A 22,387-nucleotide genomic window follows, 5' to 3' on the forward strand; every position below is an offset into this window, starting at 1 on the left:
TCATTAAAAGTGTTATAGATAAATTGAGCGAATTGTATTATTATTGTTTCTTCAAGCGGGTAAGTAGATATGTAGATGTAATATTTTTACGCATGTGTTTAGTCGGGTCTACGTAATATATATATATATATATATATATATACATACATATAACTGCCAACGTTTGATGAGATTTATTATATGTACTCTAAATCCTATAAAGTATTCCAAATAAAAAATGTTCACATGTGCACCATTTACATCCATATATGTTTAATATGTACATATGTATGCATATATATTTTTAATACATATTGCTTATGTAGCATTAGAAAGTAATATTAATAAAATATTTAGACAAAAAATACTCTAGTAGTAAAACTATGACTTTAAATAACTTTTTTATTGCGAAGAACTTAATCGCTGCCGAAACCATTGGTAATTTTCGTCTTAGCGAGCGACTGTGCCACCATGAAGGTGTTGCTCATTAACATCGCCACTGTCATGGGTCCAACTCCGCCTGGCACCGGTGTTATGTGGCCAGCCACTTTACGCACTTCTGTATTAAGAAATAATTAAGTCATACTATCATTAATAACGACATTGTATACATTACTCACCATCAAAATCGACATCTCCAACAAGCTTGGTTTTACCTGGCTCTTTACCGGGTACGCGTGTTATACCAATGTCTATGATACATGCACCAGTCTTAACCATATCACGACGCACCAGTCCCGGTTTGCCAACTGCGGTTATTATTATATCAGCATTCTGACAATGTTTTTTGAGTTGCTCCGGTGGCGTATTGCGATGACATATGGTCACAGTGGCATCCATGCCCTTCGACTCATGTCGACCATCTGTATGTAGCAGCATAGCTGTCGGCATTCCTACATTTTTGGAACGTCCAATCACAACTACATTCTTGCCGAATGTGGGTATTTCAGTACGCCGTATCAACTCGTACACACCCAACGGTGTTGCCGGCACAATGCTCTTCATATCGAGGGCTAAACGTCCGACATTTATCTCATTGAAACCATCAACGTCTTTGGAAGGCGCCACAGCGTTACAAATGGTACGCTCATCAATGTGTTCCGGTACGGGTAACTGTACTAGAATACCATCAACGGACGTATCGTTATTTAATTTGCTGATGCGCTCTAACAGTTCATCCTGGCTGGTAGTGTCAGGCAGTTCGATCGTGTTGCTCTTTATGCCAACGGCTTTAGCAGCTAACATTTTATTTTTGACATATGTTTGACTAGCTGGATCATTGCCAACCAAAATAGCGGTTAGCTGTGGTGGACGATTCCCCTGAGCTACATAGTCTGAAATCTTTTCTTTGAGCTCATTCTTAATTTTATCGGCAATAGCCTTGCCGTCGATGAGTTTTGCTTCATGACTGTAAAGTAGATGTTGAAAACATAAATGAAAAATATGGCTTTTTATAATTTATTTATATTTTATTTTTGTATATTGTATATTTTTGTATATTATTAAAAATAACTGGACAACGAAAGATCAAATAGTGTTATTTTCCATACATATGTATGTATAATTGATATATTTTGTAAGCATTTACTTATTATATGATGATTATATCATATACATAAATAATATATATACATACGTAAACGTATACATGTAAACGAATAAATTCATTTTAAATTGAGGTTATCAGAGGTCGTACTAAAATTCTTGAAAAATCCCCTACAATGCATTCACACAGTACATAACAACTTTGAGACATGTCTTTGTATGCAATTATAAGTTTATTTAAATTTCTAATCAGCGCATGAGAAATGTTTTTTTTAATTATATTTATTTACTACTTTTTGTTGAAATTGAGCAAAGAAATTTAGTTGTCATGTGTTTATAATTTTTGTATATAGTCTATTATAAAATGTACGCTTAAACTTGAGAAATATTGCAGAAGGTATTGAATGTTATGGTATCTTTAAATCTACATATGTATCTATTCTAACAAATTAACTATTATTAATATCGATCGATAAATTAAACTATTATACATATCGATCCGATAATATGCAACCTACATTTGTACATACATACATATATACAAATAAAGTACTTTTACTTTACATATAAAAGTACTTTTCCTATAACTTCTTTAGAAATTCATCTTTTGGTATTAGTAGAGAGTGGAACTGTAAAGTCAAGTGAAAAATCTCACTTTCCGTATTATACTTCAAATGAATCCAATTTACTTATAGTTGTTGAACAATTAACAGCAAATCACCGCAACAAACTTGTATCGATTCCAGAGAAAATGTGCTGTGCGTAATAATAAATATGTATATGCATGCCCAACACCCATATTTATCAACATACAAATATACAAAAGAATATATGCAAGTGCAGATTACACGCCTCTGTGATATCGCATAAATAAATGACTCAAGGGGATTCACAAATACATATATTTGTTGTCAACAACAACAAGGTGTTTGCTAGTATATGTATATTTGGGGATTTACCAGTGCGCATACGTTGTTCCCCCGCATTGCTCACCCTAATAAAGAAGTAAACAACAAAATAACATTTGTCGTTGCTCACGTTTTCTCGTAGAAAATATTGTGCCACTGTAAGTCCCCGCAAAAAAGGCGGAAGAGTTTGTGGTTTAACATAAATGTACATATGTCATTGGATCAAATACATTAAACGAAGTACATGCAAAAATATTTATTAATCATGCTGCATAGCTCTTATCTAACCTACACGCATTGCACATATGTATGTACATGCATATCTACTTACATATGAAATCCAATTTTATTTTATCATCGAATATCAAGGAAACAAACGCTATGCTATGTACAATGAAGTTTATATATTTGCTTAATAATTATATTATAGTACAACTTGGAATTCTTAATTTTTTTTTATAAATATAAATAGATAAATAACGTACAATTAGAAGTTGCGGAGTACAGAGAAATCAAAGGTTGTTTATAGTCATTGACATGGCCACTTATAAAGCTAAATTATTTAATAACGCAATATGTATTTTCAAATTTCATGTGCATTCATAGACATATTTACATATGTATGTATATATCTTATAGCAGCTTCAAGGCCTGTTTATCTACCAGCCCTAGTGCATTGACAAACACGTCAAATTCAATATTTTTACGCATATAATCCAGCATATCGTCAGCTTTGTTCCACAAACATAGTAAATGCTGCATTTTGCAAGGCACCGCTAGCTGCTTCCATTTATCTTGCAAACTCAATGCAGCAACAAGAATTCGGTATTTTCGCTCATCGCGCAACAATTCCTCAAAAGTAGTTGGCTTATTTTTCGCGACATCATTCAAGCCCATGTCTTTAAATTCATCTTTAACTCTAATTTTTCCCATCTCTCTAGTTTCTTCGACTGAATTTGATGTGCCATCTTCATCTTCTTCACCAGAGGTGGAGGATATCTCCTCTTCTTTTACAACTAAATTACCACTATCAATGACTTTATAACCTAATGAAGCGAAGTATGTGATAATTTGTGTGCCCACTATTGTCTTAAGTTCTTTAGCTAAATCAACAGCATTACGTCCGGCTGCATTGGATGCTTGCATGAGTTCGTTTACATTTTCTGCTGCTGTTTCTAAAATTAATTTGACAAATTCAAAATCAGATTGCAATACGGCCATATGGAGGGCATTATTTTGTTCCTTCGCATTTGGTACAAGTGCCGCACGATGATCATATTGCAATAACTTTTTAGCTACTTCAGATTTCCTTTGTCGAATAGCTAAATGTAGCGGTGTGAAGCCTTCATCGTTCTTAATCGTCAAATCAAGTCGTATACCACTATTCAGAAAACTTTCGATGCACTTTTCATTATGTTCCTTAACAGCAATATGCAGTGCTGTGTTTCCATCATGATTTTGAATATTTGGATCGCAGCCGAGACCTAAAAGTGGACGAATATATTTGACACGATTGTGCAAGCAAGCGGTATGCAGGGCGCTTTCATTGCGTGCATTCAGCACTTTATTCAAAAGGTGTGTAAGCTTGAAGTATTCCAAAATATGATATGTTTTCAAGACCGCTTTTATATTATCACTGACTATAATTTCATGTAGTATGCTTTCGCGGAATTCATTTCTTTCTGAATGCTCCATAAATACATCGTCGATTTCTTTAGCTGCTTTAGCCTTCTCAAATTCGTTTTCGCTTTTTATTTTTGATGTTCTTACATCATCGAATATTTTAAATATTTTTTGTAAATAGCTATTGAGCTGCACATCCGTAGGTGCTCCTAATATGGATTTCATATACTGTTTACGCAAATCACCAGATATTTGTCGGTTTGAAAAGGATGTCGTAGATACACCATCCTCTACAAGTGCACCAATAGTTGGAGTTCCAGGGCCAGAGAGTTCGTACATATCTATGATATTCGTAATATTGCCAATAGAATCTATGTGACATATATCTTCGAGTTCGGCTGAGTTCATTTGCATGCATTCTCTGAAAGTTTCGCTACCTATTATACGAGTAATTTGTAAATCCTTATTGAATTCTTCACTTATGGTTGGATGATTATTTGTAAATTCACCACCATTTGTGTTAACAAGTTGCACTTTTACTGGCCGGTTTTCCATTTTTAGGTTAGCAGTTTGTTCTTGTACTGGTTTCGGTAATTCAAATGAATTTACAGAGCTACCAGAACCAGAACTGCTGGTGGACCTCGAGCATGTTCGCCGACGTTTTCGCGACACAATAACATCACGAGGCTTATAGCGGAAAGTCACTGGTGGATAGCTACGTTCATCATCTGAGGGACGTACTAATTCTATGCAAACGTCGACAGGCTTATCAATGTCCTTGTCTTTGTATGGCGGAGTTTGACAAACGATTGCGTATTGGTGATGTACGTCAGATTCTCGGAATTTACCATATGCCTCCCACACCAGGTCTTCTTCATCGTTGAATTCATAGAAACGTACTTTTATGTTTTTCTTGCTTACTTTTTCAACTAGCAAAATGAGGTCATCGCCGCCAGTCACGCTACCGGTAGCAATACTTAGACGACATATGCGTAGTTCACCAGTTTGTGCCGACTTACGATTGTTGATTGGATTTGTATATACAGGCGCTGCTATACGAGTGTAAATCCCATCATCCTCCATTTTAAACGCTTCAAAACATAAACGCACCTATAAAATTTAAATAAGTTAATATTTATAAAAAATAATTGTCTACAATATTCATTACCTGATTCAGATTCATTTCCTTTGACTCTTTCTCTGTTTCTTTATGTAGCTCTTGTACCTCTTTTGTAGTTAATTCATCACGAGCCAATTCAAATTTCAATCTATTCATTTTCTTATTTAATAACTCATCAAAAATAAACTTCTTTGCTGTGTGTATGATGCCCATATTTTGAAATTGTGCCACATAACCACGCTCGGGTGAAACAATCAAACTATGTGGATCGCAAATGTCCGTATCGTCTTTACGCACTACTAATTGATGTGAGTGAGGGCTTTCCAGATTTGTTTGAAAGAGACTGCATCGTATAACGGCTTTACCATTAAAATTGCACAATTCCACTTCAGGGAATGTTTTTGGTGTACGTTTGGAATTGGCGCCATTCAACGAACCATGTGTTCCATGCATTTCAGATTTATACCTAAATCGAAATTTTTCTACAGGATGTTCAAGTATACGCAGTTCCGCAGGATATTTCCCATTTGATGGTGTTGTTCTCATCGCTGTTCGGGAAGTATTGGAAAACATATGTGAGGATTGTGACGGCAGTCCACTGAATTGATGCTGTGGTAATGTAACCATTGCTGATGGCATTCCCATGACCGGTGCGAAATTCATACAATTATTTGTTGTAGTTAGGGGATGAGCAGTTTGATTGTACAACAGAGTTGCATTTTGTAATGTGGCATAACAAGGTTGATTTTGTGGAGACTCCGAGGGCAGGTTCATATTTGAAAATTCTGTCTGCAATTGACTCGATGGAGACTGTGATGGTGACGGTGGTGTTGATTTCACAGTACTATATCCAGGTGACATCGTGGAATATCCACTAGTACTGGCATTCGATGATTCGCTTACGTAGCGAATACTTTGCGTATCCATATCTATATACTCGTTTATCATTTTGTATTTTTTTATTACGTTTATCGTTTTCTATATAACGATTTGTAAATTGTATTTTTATATAGTATACACACACCTATGTATGTATGTATGTATTTGAATTTCCACGTTGACTCACTTTTAATTTCGCGTTGTCACGATTACCACACTAAATACATTGACGTTGCTTTATCTTGATTGTAACTCTACGCATATTTGAAAGTACTTGAATATATATATATATGAATATATTTAAATAAAAAATGTGTGCCTAAATGTTTTAACAGGTTTAACTTTATGCGCAATTAACAACTGACTTGATCAAGTGATCAAATTAAAATGAATTTCGTTCGATTCATTCGTTGTTCATCGTGTTGAAGCACCGCCATTTGAGATGGGTTCTTCCCCGTTGTTGGCATTTCTCTCCAGTTGCTGATGTATTCGGCTAGTTTCTTCGTTAAAATTCCGATCGTGCAAACAAGTTACGAACTTAATCGGTGAATCACATTTATGAAAATAATCACACCATTCAATTGCTCCACACTATTAATGATTTACTACGAAAGTTTTTTGTTCAATAACACTTTAGTAAAAATTTTGTTTCCACAAAAACGTGAAGACCATTATAATCTTTCAAAACTATGTTAGTTAGCAGTGCCAGATACACAAATGCGCCAACATAGCTTTTTTGCATGAATTTGTACGCTTTCAATAAGCACGAGTGCAACTTTTCTAACGATTACATAATCTCAATGCTGTTATCGATATTTTATATATTTAAATATAATGTATACCTTTTAATTAAATATTGTTATTACATAATGCTACAGCATAACTTTTTTATTTTTGGTCAAGTTTACGTTTTATTTCACAACTATACTAAAACAATATATTAATTATTTTAAGTCAAGGGGAGTCTATTTCAGCTGCTTATTTATCGAAAGCTTCCATCACTAATTCACACACACTCCGGAAACTTTCCAATGTATTGGTGCAATGACCGATTTCACACAGGCAATTTTTGTTGCGGCAATTCTTAACTTTATAGGAGAGGGGGCGACGAAGAGAGGAGAATTTCTCTCTCTTTCGCTTCCCTTGGTCGCCCCCTCTCCTATAAAACTAAGAATTGCCGCAACAAAAATTGCCTGTGTGAAATCGGTCAATACAATAGATACGGTTATCTCGTCAAACGAGCTTTTGTAGATACAGTGCACTCGCGGTAACTTGAACATTGCATTATTCGACAATCTTTCGTTCCATTGCCATAATATCATAACAAAAGGTTTCAAATATTTAAAGAAAAGTACATTGATCCTTCTTTTCTCTACCAAGAACTGCTAACGTCGGTTATTATTAAATAAATTTTATTCAAACATTAATCATTGCCTACTTAGATTTTAATGTTTTTTTCGGAAACAAGGCTTCTTGAATTGGCATTTTTTTACATATACTCAAATTCACAAGGTATTTTTTTTTTATAATTACTATAAGTTGTTAGCTTTTTAAAGTTTCATATATATTTACCAATTCTGCCCGTCTACATAAAGAGGGAAAAATTGGATAAATCGACACCACTGTACACGATAAAAATTGAAGTAGGAAGGTGTCGGATTCACCTACACAACATTCTTATATTAAACTTGATACCGATTATTTACACAAACCTGTTGCAAGAAAAACTCTTTGTCACATGTTTGCACTTTATTAGACTGATTGTTTGAGTTGTGTAATTGCAAATATGCAATGCGAAACGTATTTTTACACGCAAAAACATTTAATATACACAGAACTATAACGACACAACATACGAGCACAGCTGTTTTCTGACATTTCACTGCGATGCCTGTGTATGGTCTTGTCAAATTGTTGTTGGCCAACCTCGTGTTTACACTGCCCATACAGGTAAATTACAAAAACAATACGTACACACGTAAGTATGCACGCGCACGTTTTCTTTTCGCGTTATCTCACGCGATTTAGTAGTGCGCTTCACAACTAATTTGCGCTATAACAATAAAAGCATGTCAATGAAATAAGTTTATTAACGTACATACATATAAGAGTATATCGCTGTCATTATAACTACTAATTATAAATTAATTTGTATTATTGGAATGTATTATATACATTATAACGTGTATCTAATAAGATTTTCCAATAATACATTATACAAAAAACAAATGCCAAATACCTCGTTTCAATATCTGCCATTTTTCACAGCCTAAAATAATAATTGAAGAATTTTATCCACAAATTCACAAAGTCAACCAGCGCCAATAAAATACGCTTCCACTTTACCACGACAAAGCAAATCTGGCAAACGTGTGCGCTCTTCGTTGTACGCTAAATTACGATTTCGACTCAAACTATTCACTTGGCTCAAAACGTCTATATGTATGTATATACTACCTGTGCATGTATATTTATGAAGTGTGACCCCTATTCTGACGTTTGTTACTACACTATGTATTGAAAAAAGGAATTGCTTACAATAGACTCTTTATTTGAGATCATTTTCAAAAACAACAACAATAAAGAAGATCTCCAATTGAGAAATCCATACATACATACATACACACATGTGTATCATTAATAAATGAATTTTGTGTCGATCAGCATTTTACTCACATTCATTTCACACTCAATTTATCCAAAAGCTATTTGTGGGTCCAAATTGAGTTGAGTTACATTTTTTTCAATTTACAATTTAGTATTGCCATGTGAAAATACATATATATATATTTAAGCGTAAATTAAAGATTAATGTAATAATTTAAATTTAATTCAAACTCTGCACAATCACTATTAACAATTTATCAACATGTACAAGGGTTAAGGTAAGGTAAAATTAAAATTTATTATAATAATTAAAATGTTAGAATACCAAAAATAAATATCCTATTAATTGTTAAAATTTTGTTCGAATATTTCCACAAGAATTAATAAATTGGTTGTTACCAATCAACGAAGGTTGTTGTTGTTGTTGATAAAGAGGTGGCATAACAAATGAAATGCTGATGAAATGTTGTCAGATTTTGCATACAAGATTACATGCGTATTTATATATAGTATTATATATTATATGTATGTACATATAAATTTATGAATGATTGTACTAGACATAATAATTATTATTATTCCTAATTATTAATTAATCTATTAATGTACAATTAAGAACATGTCTGTCTATACTATGTCTATATATACAATTAAACTCTAAAAGATCTTAACTCGAAATAAATTATAGGTACTATATTTGTTGTGGTTTCATATACTCATTAGAAAGAATTATAATATTCATAAATACATACATACATATACTTTTCGAATAATGCAAATGAAATTCATAGAAATACCAATTTAATCATTCAACATCCGCAACCACATTGTAATAATAAATAAATACAATTCTGACTTATGACGTTTTGTGGTTTATTGCTTATGTCTACTCGCCTATACATATTATTTAGGCAATTAGTAAAATAATCTGTTAACAGCCTTCTAAGGCCGAGGGAAGACATTGATAAGCGAAATACTAGTGATGTGACTCATGACGCGATTTATTTCTGTACATACATACATATGTATGAAAATTGTTATCACTTTATCAAAAGTGCTACCATTAAATTCGGAAATCTTAATGATCTCCCTTTTTTATTATGGAATTACAGGTACGATTATTAAAATATTAATGTATACAATTAAGTAATAATATTAAGAATACGTTCATTACGTCTCCGTGTAGTAGACAGCTAAACAAAAATACACTCGGCAACAGCTTGAACAGTGTTGTTGTGATGCTCTGCTCGAAAACATGTTTTTAATAACTGCACGTTGTTTTTATTACTTTTTAAATATTCTTGCTGATAAGTAACATATCATTTAGCGTCATAGATTAAATTGGGTGTGTACGAGTATATCCCGTGCGTCATGGCAAAAACAAAGGCAAGGAAACAGACTCTTTAGAGAGGTCATTACTTATGAAATGCATACGTTATTAAAGCAAATGTATGTATGTATGTGTAAATATGTAAATGTAGATAAATTGAAGTAATTTAGTATTTCTTAACCAAAAGAAGATAAACTATAATTCTTAAGGTTGGTTCTTAACTTTTCCAATGGCAGTTTTATGCACAAAGCTTTTTTTCAACCATCACAAAAAATATATATTTTGAAAATGTGTGTTTAATTTAAAGTCCCATAAAAAATATTAACATTATTAATTATTAATAATAATTATTTGACTGAAAAAGTATTATGTTTTTTTCAGTTTCAAAGTTTACTTACACACTTATATTTCATTAACGTTGTTTTATTTCTTACTTCATATTGGCTAATTACATTATTTTCGATATAACATTAAATAATAATTTTTATGCAAATGTTTCATTTGAAAATTTTGAATGACTTACCTAATTTTGAAACGCATGCTGTAAATAATTATACTGTTATATTTTGTACGAATTTTTCTTTAATAACACTCAACAATATACCAAAAACTAAAAAAATATCTTAAAAACATAGATTATTGACTGATCAATAGCGCTTTAAATAATGAATTGAAACAGTAATGCAAATAATCGTTCGATTTTAAAAGCTATATAAAGCTTTTATAGCAATGATGAATAAAGAGATGTTAAAGCTGTGAGTGTTTGATGCTGATAGGCCACAATAATAACACTCGGTTTAATTCATGATATTTAATGAAAAATAATTATATTAATGATCTTTTTGAAGTAATATTTTCTTTATTGAGTATATTTTTTTATATATGTGACATTTACACCCTCAACATTTGTTTGCGCAAACGATTGAATAAAAAATTAAGGTAAACACATACATTAATATAAATATATTGAAAAATACCATCAACGATAATATTGTCTAAATACATTTTTAATGATACTTAACCCATATTAAATATTTGACTTTGCGAAATAAATTTAAAAAAAACTTTAATAGAAATTAAATATTGCGAAAATCAGCCACGAAACTGTTATAAATACATACGGTGTTAGTTTAGAAAATATGATCACCCTGTGTCTTGAACGATTTGTCACATTTGTGCAAGTATATTATTTAGTCGTGAAACTTTAATAAACGCATTTCGGTAGTAATATAATATTGCAAAACATTTTTATAAAAAGATTTACATATTTAAAACATAATGGCCGATGATACTAATGAAGATAGCTGGCTTTATGGCACTTCAAATCCTGATTCGACAACAAATGAAGAGAATGTTGAAGTGGCAGCCGGCATTGTCGAAGAAACACCGCTTCTTTCGCAAAAATCAGAAAATGAAGCAACAGCTTTGGGTGGTGTGAGTGAGGCACTGGGGCCAAAACCAGTTGAATCTCCTGATGAAGAAGAGCCTTTTGGTGAATTTGAAGATCCAGCACAGGAAATGGAAGAAGATGAAGATGCCGCAGCCGCTGCTGCTAGCACAGCAGCAGATACTACTGATGGTGACGACGATGTGGGCGAAAACGCACAAAAGGTAAACATTTGGAATTTAAATTGACACAAATTTATTTTTATTGTCGCTTTCAATTTTGAAGTCAAAAAGTTCGGAAGATGGTGAGGCGAATTCAGATGATGACGATGATTCCGATGATGATATCAATGTTGTAATCGGTGACATAAAAGCAGCACCCAGCACTTATAATATTAAGCAGCGCACAAATTTATTGGGTGGGCCACCAGGTTCGGGCCAAGAGAAAACCAAGTCTGGTGCACCAGGCGGCAAATTTAGTGTTGAAGATTTTGAAGGCGTTGGTACAATAAACGGCGTACCAGCACATGAATTTAGTATTGATTCCTTGGAAGATAAACCTTGGCGCAAACCTGGAGCTGATATAACTGATTATTTCAATTACGGATTCAACGAAGAGACCTGGCGTTCTTATTGTGAACGACAAAAAAGATTTCGCATTCAAGAAAGTGGTGTTGGCTTAGCTAGTTTAACACAAAATATAAATCAATCTGGTGAAAGGCAGCATGACGGTCCTGTTAATGGTGCTCCGATTGGTACAATGGCACCTGGAATGGTGCCAGAACAAATGCAATTACCACCACCTGGTATTTTGCCACCGCCTCAAGGTATGCACCATGGGCCGCCACGTATGGGTATGGGAATGCCGCGTGGTCCACGACCAATTAACAGTACCAATAGCAAAGAGAACCCCATTCAAGTAATGACAGCTGAATGCCGTGAATATTCACGTCCAGGTACGGTATCTCAAATACCTACGAATTTTGGTGCGCCACCGCCAAATGATGAACCCTATTTCCCGGAACCCGAAACATTCGACTACGGATATGAGCCTACACAAGAGTCGCAATGGAATAATGAAAATCCTAATTGGATGCCTTCAGGCATAAAAGAGTTGACGCCTGGACCAAACATGGCGCAACCACCTGCAACTGGAATGGCAGGACCACCTGGTGTACCTCCCATGGGAGTTCCTCCACCACAAATTGGTGGACCGCCTCCACAAATGCGTCAACATCCACCGTTACTACCTGGAATGCCTCCACCAAATATGGGTATACTTTTCTCTTGATTTATAGAATCTTAACTCTTATTAACAGTCCTCTATCATGATAAGGTATGGGACCACCACCGCCAGGCATGGGCATGATGATGGGACCCGGAGGTGCGGCACCAATGAGAATGCCAATGGGACCGCCACGCATGATGGGACCACATGGTGGTGGGCCACCAAATCCCGGTCATATGGATCGCGAACGTCACGAGCGTGAGCGTGAAAGAGAGCGAGAATATGAGCGTACTGAACGAAGGGACAGAGATAGGGAACGTGATCGCGATAGAGATCGTGAAAACGAAAGGGAACGGGAACGTGAACGCGATAGAGAAAGAGAACGTGAAAGGTAAGAGAAATTATGGACGTATAAAACAGATTATATAATATGATATTTTCTAGACCTCGCCGTGAACGCTCACGTAGCCGTGAAAAAATTAGACGGCGTTCGAAATCGCGTGAGAAAGAACGCGACCGCGAACGTGACAGAGAACGTGAGCGCGACCGAGAATCTGAACGAGAAAGAGAACGGGACAGGAGTGAAAAACTTGATGTAAGTAAACCTTAAAGGTAAGATTCTAATACAGAAAATCTCTTATTGATTATTTGTGTTTATAGGATACTGATCGTGTGGTCGATGAAGAACGTGAGCGAAGACGACGCGATCGTGAACGAGATCGCGAAAGAGAAAGGTAATAATAATAATTAATTATTTGTATAATTAATAAAAAATTAACGTTCTGTTTTCAGGTCGCGACGAGAGCGTTCGCGTAGTCGTGAAAAAACGCGACGTCGTTCCAAATCTCGGGAAAAAGAGCGTGAGAGAAGCAGTAAAACAAGTAGCACGTCTTCAACAAACCGTAGTGACAAAAAGAAATCACATCGTAAAGATAAAGAAGAAGAAGAGTAAAAGACAAGATTCTCGTTAAGATGTTGATAGTCTTTGTTAATTAGAAAAATAAAGTAACAAAAAACACAAAAAGTAGTTGCCGAACAATGTTAAATTTTTTTTTTTTTTCAATTATATGTAAGACAGAGCAATGGACATGGACTTAGAAATAAATTAGAATAAAGGCTACATATAAAATACAAGTTAATACGTAACTATGAATTTAAATATTTGCTCATTGAACCTTATAAAATATACGAATACAAATTGGGTTAAGTCTAATATTTTCATTCCTTAGGAGAAGGAAGTTCCTTTTCAGCTTCGGTACGCTTCTTTTGCTCCATTTTTTCCTCTATCGCTTCTAACCGCTTATTCATGGTGCCGAGCGATTCCAAAAGACCGGTTTGTATTTCTCCATACCGTTTCATAGCCAAAATTAAACTTTCCTCTATTAACTCAGCTTGATGAGCAAACTCGGTATTATCTTGCGAATGCTGTTTCAATTTTTCTGTACATTCACCGGGTATACTACGGAAATATTCAGCACCCAATGTAGGTTCAAGTTGTTTTACACGATCCAACTGTTCGAATTGTGCATGTAAATCTGGTGCAATAGCATTTAAATAGACTTCTTTGGAACGAACTTGTTGGTTCTCTTCCAGAAAATTTGGATCCAAATATTTTTCAAGTTCAGGAGCACGAACAATTGCTTTTGCAATTTGTTCACGGTTTCCAATAACCCCATTTAGCATACTATTCACTGTAAGCAATGAGTCGACAACTGTTTCGGGTGCGGCTGGTGGCTTGTTTGGGTCGGGACCAGTCCCAGCTGCAGCTGCGTTTCCTTCGTCGGGAAACGGACCTAACATTCGGGATAGCGTATCGATACGTTTTTCAAGTAAATCTAAGGCTTCCATTATTGCTAAAGTATTTGAGTGTTATACGAACGAAAATAGTAAAATTGCAAAAATTTCTCCGAATGATGTCAACAAATCACTTGTCAAATAATGTTTGCTTTTGTAATTTGACAGCATAGGGCGTGTATTATTTTTTTATTTTCTTTAAGTTTTAGAATTTGCACATATAAATGTATTATTTTTAAAAAAGTTAATTCTTTGTAGCTCTAACATGTTATAAAACAGTTATGTACTAAGCTACGTGTTATTAATATATAGATACTATTATTAATTTAAGATACTATATCCATTGATAAAATTGAATAAAAATTAAAATGCTTATTTAAAGCAAATTTCTAAATAATTAACATAAAACAAATATATAGAAAGAAAGTAGTGAAGTGTAAGTGTATAATAAGTGAAAAATATAAATGAAAAATTAACTATATAGCGACAAATTACGTGTTAAAATTTGACAACTTTTAAAATTTAAACGCGAATATCTCGAAAACTATAAGTCTCCTGCGGCTACAATTATATATATTCTTAATCTGGAGGATCTCCTCTATCCAACCATACACATTTTATCTGCGAAATCGTGGGATGTTATTCTAAAGTTTTCCCAAATTAAAATCATATTGTATTTAAGGCAAAGATTTCATATATTTTGCTAATATCTATTTTTATATCATATTGTGCACCCTATCAACTATATGACCCAAAGAATTGTTGAGAATCTTCACATATGTTTATACGCACTATGGTTTGTGGGATTTAAAAGGGTAATAGAAATATTGTGATAGTAAAACGTTAAATATGCCACCATCAACCGATTCAGGATCTGAGGAACACACAGAGAACAAATCTACTGAAGCGTATGTGAAAGTAAAGCGGTTATTGAACCATTGCTTAATTACATTGTTCACTTTCAGGACTCTTAAAATTCCTTTCGAATCGGCCAAGAGTGCAGAAATTGCATATCGCGTGTTAAGTGTGGATAAAGAACCTCGACGCAATTTTGTCCAAAAGGAGTTACGTTTAGTGGGTGATCAAATAGAAGTACATTTTATTGCTGACCAAGTTAAAAATCTTCGCACAGCAATCACATCATTTTTTGGAGCGCTCCTACTTTGTACGGATACAATAAAAGAATTTGCGCCAATAACAACAGACAACGACAATGCCGGAGCATACACCAGCGCCAACTCCACATAGAGCAGTTTATGGTTTTGGCTTTTATTTACTGTTTCTTACACTTTTCATTTTGTACGTAATGTGGGCATTGCTTCCAACTGAGAGCTGGGGCTTGCACTACCTACCGGATAAATACTTTGCTGCATATCTTCCTATACTCATACTTATGGGCATGTTCTTTTTCGAATTCTTCATATACCCCGGAATAGGACTAGCGATGACACCTAATGTAGATCAACTGGAGTCTGTGATGGATACAGCTTTACTACTTCGTCATGCAGAAATAAATTTAGATGCAAAAATATTAAACCAAAATGGTTGGTCTCGAGTGAGGTACAACAAGCAAGTTACACCGCGAAAGGAGCGCAAAGTGTTGTCCAATTGTAAATTTTGTCAAGGCACACATCAACTACCAGCTGCTCATGAACAGATATCAACGTTACGGTTTTTAGATTTACAAGATGTAAACAGGAGTATTATGGATTAATATAAAATATGAAACAATATTTTAGTTTTTTACTTTAAATTATATCATGTGTGAACTTGTTTATTAAACTATATAAGTTCAATCATGTTAGATTTCTTGATGTAATATATAACATATACGAATATATACTACTTCCTTTTAGTACGCACAGTTGTCCAGCCTGGTTCAGGTTCCACAAATTCTTCTTGTTGTTTTCTGCGTGTTTGTGATCGTGTTACACGGCTACAACTGGCCAAATCACTGTCATCTTCGTCTACTTCCATACCGTCATCGGAGTCTCCGCTCTCATCATCTTCGTCTGAAGATGAATCTTCCCCTGCAACAGGTGTATACACAATTTTTACATCTGGACGTAACCAATCTTTACCCTGTGGCAGTTTGCTTAGTTCGCTTTCAATTTGTGCATACTCCCCTTTCAGACAGAGCGCTTTATAACGCAATAAATTACGGCAGATCTCTGTAAATATACCGTAATTATTTAAAATAATAAATTGATATTTTATAGCCTTACCAGGAATTGAATTGTCATCACAGATTGTGTCGAATTCCTGATCTAATAATTCTTCCAAAACATCCTGTAGCTCGCCTTGAGTTATGCTTTCATTGCCTATGCAATATTTATATGTGTAGTCCATAATTTCAATTGCTAGCTGAGAAAGAAATCATATAGTTTATTACGCATACATATATTAAAGTGTATTATTATTCACTGTACTTGTTGTCCATTGCGTCCACCCATTCCATGTTCAACAGCTAGCCGCAAATTTTGCCAGTTGTTGAAGATTTTCTCCAGAACTAGGCGAAAATTCTTTTGGAAATCTGTTTGCGCCATGTCCGATTTGGAGATTTGTTTGGATAAAAGAATAATGGACAGCAATTGTCAAAACAAAGTCAAGCACATGTGAAATCAGGGTTGCTATTAAAATTTTTATTTTTTTTTATTTTTTGTAGTTAGTATATTTGCATTATGTAAAACTTACGTTTGTGGTTAGTAATTTAGAAAATCAACACATCACACATTTATTATTATTATTTTTTTTTTTTAATAATATGTAAAAATATGTATTGTAATGAAAGTTATATATATTGTTTATATCACTAGTGTACTAACATGTAATTGAAACAGCTGATCGTAATGACAACATTGTGACTTAATGACAACTAGAACAAAACCACAAAATTTATATTTCATTTCTTTGTTTTTAATTTTCATTTGCGCGCCATTACCTATTTGGTTGAAATCTAGTAATAATTTTAGAAAATATACAAATGTCCGAAGACGATCTCATTCCACCTCTCAGCGATACGGAAAACAATGAGGATTTCGATGACCAGGGTGATGAGGAAGAACTGATTACAGCTCAGAAAGTGCGTAGATACTTTTAATTCCATAATGTTCAATAATATTTTTGCACACAGGTTTTAGAAATTGTCGAAACTGCTTGGCAAAATGAATTATGTGCACCAGAAATTCTTCAACATCAAACCGACATGTTGGAGCTGATGCTAGGGCAGGTAGCACATATGGAGGAGAATATGAAGGATTTAGATAAAAATGACTTCCGATTTATTGTACATCAAATGGAATTGGAACGTATACGATATGTGATTGCTAGTTATTTACGATGTCGCTTACAAAAAATAGAAACATACACTAAACATATTCTAAATGAAGAGGAAGCTAGAGAAGAAGCTGAAAAGCGACTTTCACCGGAAGAGTCCAAGTATGCGCAAGAGTATGCTGATAATGTGGAACAGTACTTCCAACAAGTGGCGTTACAATATATGCCCAATATGCAACGTGCGGAAGCCGAACAACGCATAGTGCGTCCGAATCTAATGAGTCATGTATTCATCAAAGCTAATGTGGATGGTAAGTTTGGGATAAAGAAATTAGCTTCAGTTGTAGTAAAATCAATTTAATTTTTTGCAGTACCATCTGTTGTCGTTGGTGTTGATGACGAGGAGGTAGATTTGACTGCTGGTTCGCAACACATTATACCTTATCAGCTAGTTTCTGATCTAATATACAAAAATCAAGCGCAGCTAATATGATACTATTCTTCATAGAGATATAGTTTAGGTATAATGAATTTAATATAGAATTTTAATATTTTTTTAAATATTTATCTTTATCATTGGAGTTTTAGTCACTCGTTATATCTCTAAATAATTGTTCCACTCTTTCGCCATTGCCATTTATTTACTAAGTGTATTAAACATTACTCGTTTACGCGTTAATGGCACTGGTGGAGCTGCATGTATTTGTGCAGTCGTTAACTGTTGATCGCCGAAAACCACATCCTCGTTATTAGGCTGTCGCATCGGAGAGGCAAGAATTTTCTCTAAACGTTGCTTGAATGCGTCTTTTTCATACATATTCTGCGCAGTTTGGATAGGCGTGGAGGTCAGTTCCAACGTCTCGAAACTATCTATTTCCGTGGAGACTTGTACGTCGTCGCGCTTCTGACGCGCTATATCGTAAGTCGTTTTCGGTTTAATTGGTTTTGTGTGCATCAACATATCTTCAACGGGTCCGGGAAGTTTTGTTGAGCACAACTTATCCACGAGCTTCTTAATTTTGTTACGTGTTGCATAAAAATTTGGATATTTCTATGTGCGTAGAAAAATATAAATATTTGCAAATATAAATATTTGAGTGTGACACACCTGCTTTAATTTGTGGCGTTTGTCAACCAGTTTCGCACTCAGGCGCTTCATTGCCACTGTGGATATGACATTTGATTTTGGTTCCAAGCCTGCAGCAATTAAGCGTTTATTTACCATTCTCTGTGCATCATTTCGTGTAAAGAGTTTTGGTTTTGGTGGTTCTCTAAGTATAAAAACATATGTAGATAAACGTAAGAAATAGTTAAAAAGTAATGATTTAGTCTTGATTTACTTTGGTTTTTTCATATCTTCCTTTTTTTTCTTTTCTTTGATATTTGTCGTTTTCTGAACCGTTGGAGCCAGTTCCGATTTACTGCTACTTTCTTCACTTTCACTACTTAAACTCTCCGCGATGTCTGTGCTGTCGTTTTCGACTATATTTTTGAAAATTAAAATTAAATATTTTAAATAATATTTAACATTATTAATACAACAAAAAACACAACAAACCTCTCTCATCCATTGCCAAGTCCGCATCTTCTGGCTTTACAAACGTTCTATTGCTCTCCGCGCTCAGCGAATACAACTCTTCTCCTTGCGTATTCTTCTTGTTCGGCGACGCTGCTTCAATACCCCTGATTTTTCGTACTCTTGGCTTTGGCTTCACTGCTGTTGTGTCTTGCGTAACCTCTTTGTCCATTATTAAATACGTTTCATCAGTGTGCTTTGCTTTATTTGTTGCATACACTTCTGAAACCACATTTATGCTTCGTCTGATGCGCGGCATACGCTTCGCTGCTTCGGGTTTCGGTTCAACACTTAAACTAGAATCACTTTCTGTGGGATTAAAAGCTGTATATTTTATATCACGTTGCGGTATACTCGCTTCAGCAATGGAAGTTGCGCGTGTGACAGTTTTTGTTTCTGCATTTATCGCGTTCTGTGCTGCGATATCTGTGGCTTTGTCGGGGCTCGTCATCCTAATTTCCGCAGCGTTGCGCTTCTTTATCTCTCGTTCCAGTTCGTTCAGTTTCTCTTTGTAGTTGACTTCCATATTGTGTACGAACTCTTCAAGCTTTTCTGCGCTTTTTTGTCCGATTTCAACTACTTTCTGTGTTAACAAGCGCTCGAGATCTTCCACTGAGGGTGATCCACGTCTTGTCAAGGCAGCAGCATCCATACATTCCTCCTCCACCTTTGTTTCGGCGACTGCTGTCACAGGTGACACAGTCGGTGCGGCTTTCGCCTCTTCCAAAGTGTGCACAATTTCGCCTAACTTCCGATTAATTTCAGCGATGGACTCTTCATTATTTGTCTGCTGCGTTTGCCGCCATGCCTCAAATTCCTGTATTTTCGTCTGCAAATTGGTTAACTGTGCTTTGCGCTCTCTCATCTCGCTGCTGTCGGTGCTGGCGCTGGTGCTGTTTAATGTCGCATCTGCGCCGTCATCTTGTTCTTTGGTCTCCACTAGTTCACTCTGTATAGCAATGCTCTTAACAGTTTTAGCTGGTTCACGTGGCGTATCGCGTCGGCTATTTGACACGGCGGTGTTGCGTTCACGTATATCGCGTTCCGCATTGTTAAGTCGCTCTTTAAGCTGCTTAATTTCCAGCTCCAATTTGATGGCGTTAATCAATTGTAAATCATTATGTTCACGCTCTTTCGTAGCACCACCACTGGCAGAAGTGTCAACATGCCGTTCAGAGACGCCAGTGTCGGTGCCGCCAGTAGTTCTATTTGTCATATGCATGCCGTGACGGCGACTAATGTGTATATTCAGCGCATCATTGCTAATGAAACTCTTCGTACAGAGATGACATGGATATATCACTTCGTGTATAGCCTCGATTTGTGTGATCTTCTTGTGTAGCTGTAAGATCTCATTATTCGCTTCGACAAGTGATTTTCGTAATTTGGCGACATCCATTTGTGATTCGGCGTGCGCCTCCCGTAGTTCGCGTATAGTTTCATCAAGAAATTTACGACAGAAGAGCAGGTATTGTATGGCAAATTGCGAGACTACGAAGTACTTGGCTATACCACTATCTAAGATATTTGTATCCAAGATTGTGGCCAAAGGCGCTTCGGAGAGATGTGCCAACAATGCGTCCACTTGCTCGAATCGTTGATCCTGCAGTAGACGCTCAATTTCGATGGTACCTACGAAAGGATGTGTTCTTCTTTATGTTTTCTAATTCGGTTACATTTGCTTACCTAAGATACGCCAGTCGATGGGTCCATCTTTGTATTGTCGCAGCTTGAAACCGGCTTCGCGCGCAAGTTGAGGATAATTGTAATTGAAATTTATTGACATTCTCAAGTAGCAAGTTAAACAACATTAATGTAAATAAAACAAAAAAAGTTCACACTTCCTGAAAATATATACAAAAATTTATTTTTGTTTGGCCCAGTCGTTGACAATGGTCGCCAAGCAACAATGTGGGTTTTCACTTGGGGGTGAAATAATCGAGAAAGGTAGTTCATAAAATGTTTGCCGTCCAATGTTGCTGCATTTGGTTATAAACTGTAGCTCCAGTCGCAAGGCGTAAAAGACCGGGCTAATATTCCATTGATTCTTGGTGGGGAAGCAGTTGTTAAACTGTGTGAGACTCGAAAGTTAATGGGTACCTTTATTGGCTACAAATTTCAACATGATATTAAATAATTATAAAATAATGGCGTTTTAAAGAAAAAGGTTTTTAGTAAAATACATACTAGTGATTACCCCTTAATCGTCGTTAATTTTTTTCCAGCGAGCATGTTATTCTGGTCAGAGAAAAGAACTGGACGCATGGGGTTTGGTCTTGTGGCCGAATGTGCATGTATTCATTGGCTATATACCTAATAAGTTTCTCTGAAATCCTCTGAGGGTGAGCTTTTTTTTTGGTTGAATGGTTGCTTGATGTAGAGCCCGGACTACAATTGATAAGTCCCTTTTTGGAATCATCGGAGCTTTTTTCATAAAAAAAATTTTTAAATTCTCGCAACAAAGTTGCTAGTTTTGTTCATATAACGGTTGTTCGTAACTCATAAAACAAAACATAAATAAAGTTGTGGAAGAAGTATTTGGTGCCGAGGTTTACACTAAAGAGGGGTATATTTGGATCTAATTTTTATTTTTAAGTGGTCCCGGCCCCAATAGTTTTTTTTGGATATATCTCGCAAGACATCAGTAGTTGAAAATTTGTCGAAATCGGACTATAACTTTTCAAGGCCCCAGATATCGAACATGAAGAACTCAGCGCCTAAGGGTAACTTTTCACAGAAAATATCAGTAAATCTCTCAGATATTTTAATCAGAGGGAATCTTTTTCTTCGAATAGTCTGTCTCTGAACCATTTTTTTTTTAAATCTGGTCATAACTTCCCCTAGCTCCGATAACATACCTAATTATAGTTTTTTCAAAAGTACGATGGGCTCAATACCTTATAAATCGGATAATATGTGAAATATCTTAGCCAAATTAAGTGAGTATAGTTTTGGATATACATAGTGGTGGTGAAAATGAGTGAAATCGGTTCAGGAATTACCTCAGCCTTCATATACTATATATGATGATTTTCGTTATTCTAGTGGAGTTTATGCCAAATATATGGGACAAATTGTGTGTTATCTTAATAATATTACATCAATAAATTGCGAGAGTATAAAATGTTCGGTTGCA

At 35.2% G+C, this 22,387-nt stretch overlaps 8 protein-coding genes across 12 annotated transcripts; 3 read left to right on the plus strand and 5 right to left on the minus strand.

Annotated features, from left to right (window-relative positions):
- Positions 1 to 226: 226 nt before the first annotated feature.
- Nmdmc (bifunctional methylenetetrahydrofolate dehydrogenase/cyclohydrolase, mitochondrial) lies at positions 227 to 10,683 on the minus strand. Of its 5 annotated transcripts, none has more exons than XM_054225828.1 (4): positions 8,294 to 8,563; positions 7,767 to 8,107; positions 600 to 1,387; positions 227 to 535 (listed from the first exon to the last, which is right to left on the minus strand). In XM_054225828.1, the coding sequence occupies exons 2-4, from the start codon at positions 7,874 to 7,876 to the stop codon at positions 396 to 398; spliced, it is 1,038 nt and encodes a 345-aa protein (XP_054081803.1). In that variant the 5' UTR covers positions 7,877 to 8,107; positions 8,294 to 8,563; the 3' UTR covers positions 227 to 395. The 5 variants fall into 5 exon arrangements, with proteins under 5 accessions (XP_054081803.1, XP_054081802.1, XP_011189640.1 ...); XM_054225827.1 differs by having other exon boundaries at positions 227 to 538; positions 8,294 to 8,535; XM_011191338.3 differs by lacking the exons at positions 7,767 to 8,107; positions 8,294 to 8,563 and adding an exon at positions 10,515 to 10,683 and having other exon boundaries at positions 227 to 538.
- LOC105216710 (nuclear factor NF-kappa-B p110 subunit) lies at positions 2,815 to 6,786 on the minus strand. The gene is made up of 2 exons (XM_011191334.3): positions 5,224 to 6,786; positions 2,815 to 5,165 (listed from the first exon to the last, which is right to left on the minus strand). Exons 1-2 carry the CDS (start codon positions 6,121 to 6,123, stop codon positions 3,066 to 3,068), a joined length of 3,000 nt encoding a protein of 999 aa, XP_011189636.1. The 5' UTR covers positions 6,124 to 6,786; the 3' UTR covers positions 2,815 to 3,065.
- A 467-nt stretch (positions 10,684 to 11,150) lies between the features above and the next one.
- LOC105216709 (pre-mRNA 3'-end-processing factor FIP1) lies at positions 11,151 to 13,758 on the plus strand. Its single transcript, XM_011191333.3, has 6 exons — positions 11,151 to 11,602; positions 11,664 to 12,651; positions 12,714 to 12,996; positions 13,050 to 13,200; positions 13,266 to 13,339; positions 13,398 to 13,758. Exons 1-6 carry the CDS (start codon positions 11,270 to 11,272, stop codon positions 13,555 to 13,557), a joined length of 1,989 nt encoding a protein of 662 aa, XP_011189635.1. The 5' UTR covers positions 11,151 to 11,269; the 3' UTR covers positions 13,558 to 13,758.
- LOC105216708 (uncharacterized) lies at positions 13,631 to 14,563 on the minus strand. The gene has a single exon (XM_011191331.3). The coding sequence runs from the start codon at positions 14,451 to 14,453 to the stop codon at positions 13,824 to 13,826; it is 630 nt and encodes a 209-aa protein (XP_011189633.1). The 5' UTR covers positions 14,454 to 14,563; the 3' UTR covers positions 13,631 to 13,823.
- A 582-nt stretch (positions 14,564 to 15,145) lies between these two features.
- LOC105216707 (uncharacterized) lies at positions 15,146 to 15,779 on the plus strand. The gene is made up of 2 exons (XM_011191330.3): positions 15,146 to 15,307; positions 15,365 to 15,779. The coding sequence occupies exons 1-2, from the start codon at positions 15,249 to 15,251 to the stop codon at positions 15,645 to 15,647; spliced, it is 342 nt and encodes a 113-aa protein (XP_011189632.1). The 5' UTR covers positions 15,146 to 15,248; the 3' UTR covers positions 15,648 to 15,779.
- A 353-nt stretch (positions 15,780 to 16,132) lies between these two features.
- Positions 16,133 to 16,995, minus strand: LOC105216706 (pre-rRNA-processing protein TSR2 homolog). Its single transcript, XM_011191329.3, has 3 exons — positions 16,829 to 16,995; positions 16,625 to 16,763; positions 16,133 to 16,570 (listed from the first exon to the last, which is right to left on the minus strand). Exons 1-3 carry the CDS (start codon positions 16,943 to 16,945, stop codon positions 16,242 to 16,244), a joined length of 585 nt encoding a protein of 194 aa, XP_011189631.1. The 5' UTR covers positions 16,946 to 16,995; the 3' UTR covers positions 16,133 to 16,241.
- A 245-nt stretch (positions 16,996 to 17,240) lies between these two features.
- On the plus strand, positions 17,241 to 18,236 carry LOC105216705 (DNA replication complex GINS protein SLD5). The gene is made up of 3 exons (XM_011191327.3): positions 17,241 to 17,481; positions 17,533 to 17,986; positions 18,047 to 18,236. The coding sequence occupies exons 1-3, from the start codon at positions 17,383 to 17,385 to the stop codon at positions 18,166 to 18,168; spliced, it is 675 nt and encodes a 224-aa protein (XP_011189629.1). The 5' UTR covers positions 17,241 to 17,382; the 3' UTR covers positions 18,169 to 18,236.
- LOC105216717 (cilium assembly protein DZIP1L) lies at positions 18,189 to 21,171 on the minus strand. The gene is made up of 5 exons (XM_011191344.3): positions 20,938 to 21,171; positions 19,234 to 20,883; positions 19,016 to 19,157; positions 18,784 to 18,946; positions 18,189 to 18,726 (listed from the first exon to the last, which is right to left on the minus strand). The coding sequence occupies exons 1-5, from the start codon at positions 21,035 to 21,037 to the stop codon at positions 18,313 to 18,315; spliced, it is 2,469 nt and encodes an 822-aa protein (XP_011189646.1). The 5' UTR covers positions 21,038 to 21,171; the 3' UTR covers positions 18,189 to 18,312.
- Between the last annotated feature and the right edge of the window lie 1,216 nt (positions 21,172 to 22,387).

Source organism: Zeugodacus cucurbitae, chromosome 2 (genome assembly GCF_028554725.1).
Source record: "Zeugodacus cucurbitae isolate PBARC_wt_2022May chromosome 2, idZeuCucr1.2, whole genome shotgun sequence".
Taxonomy (NCBI): Eukaryota; Metazoa; Arthropoda; class Insecta; order Diptera; family Tephritidae; genus Zeugodacus; species Zeugodacus cucurbitae.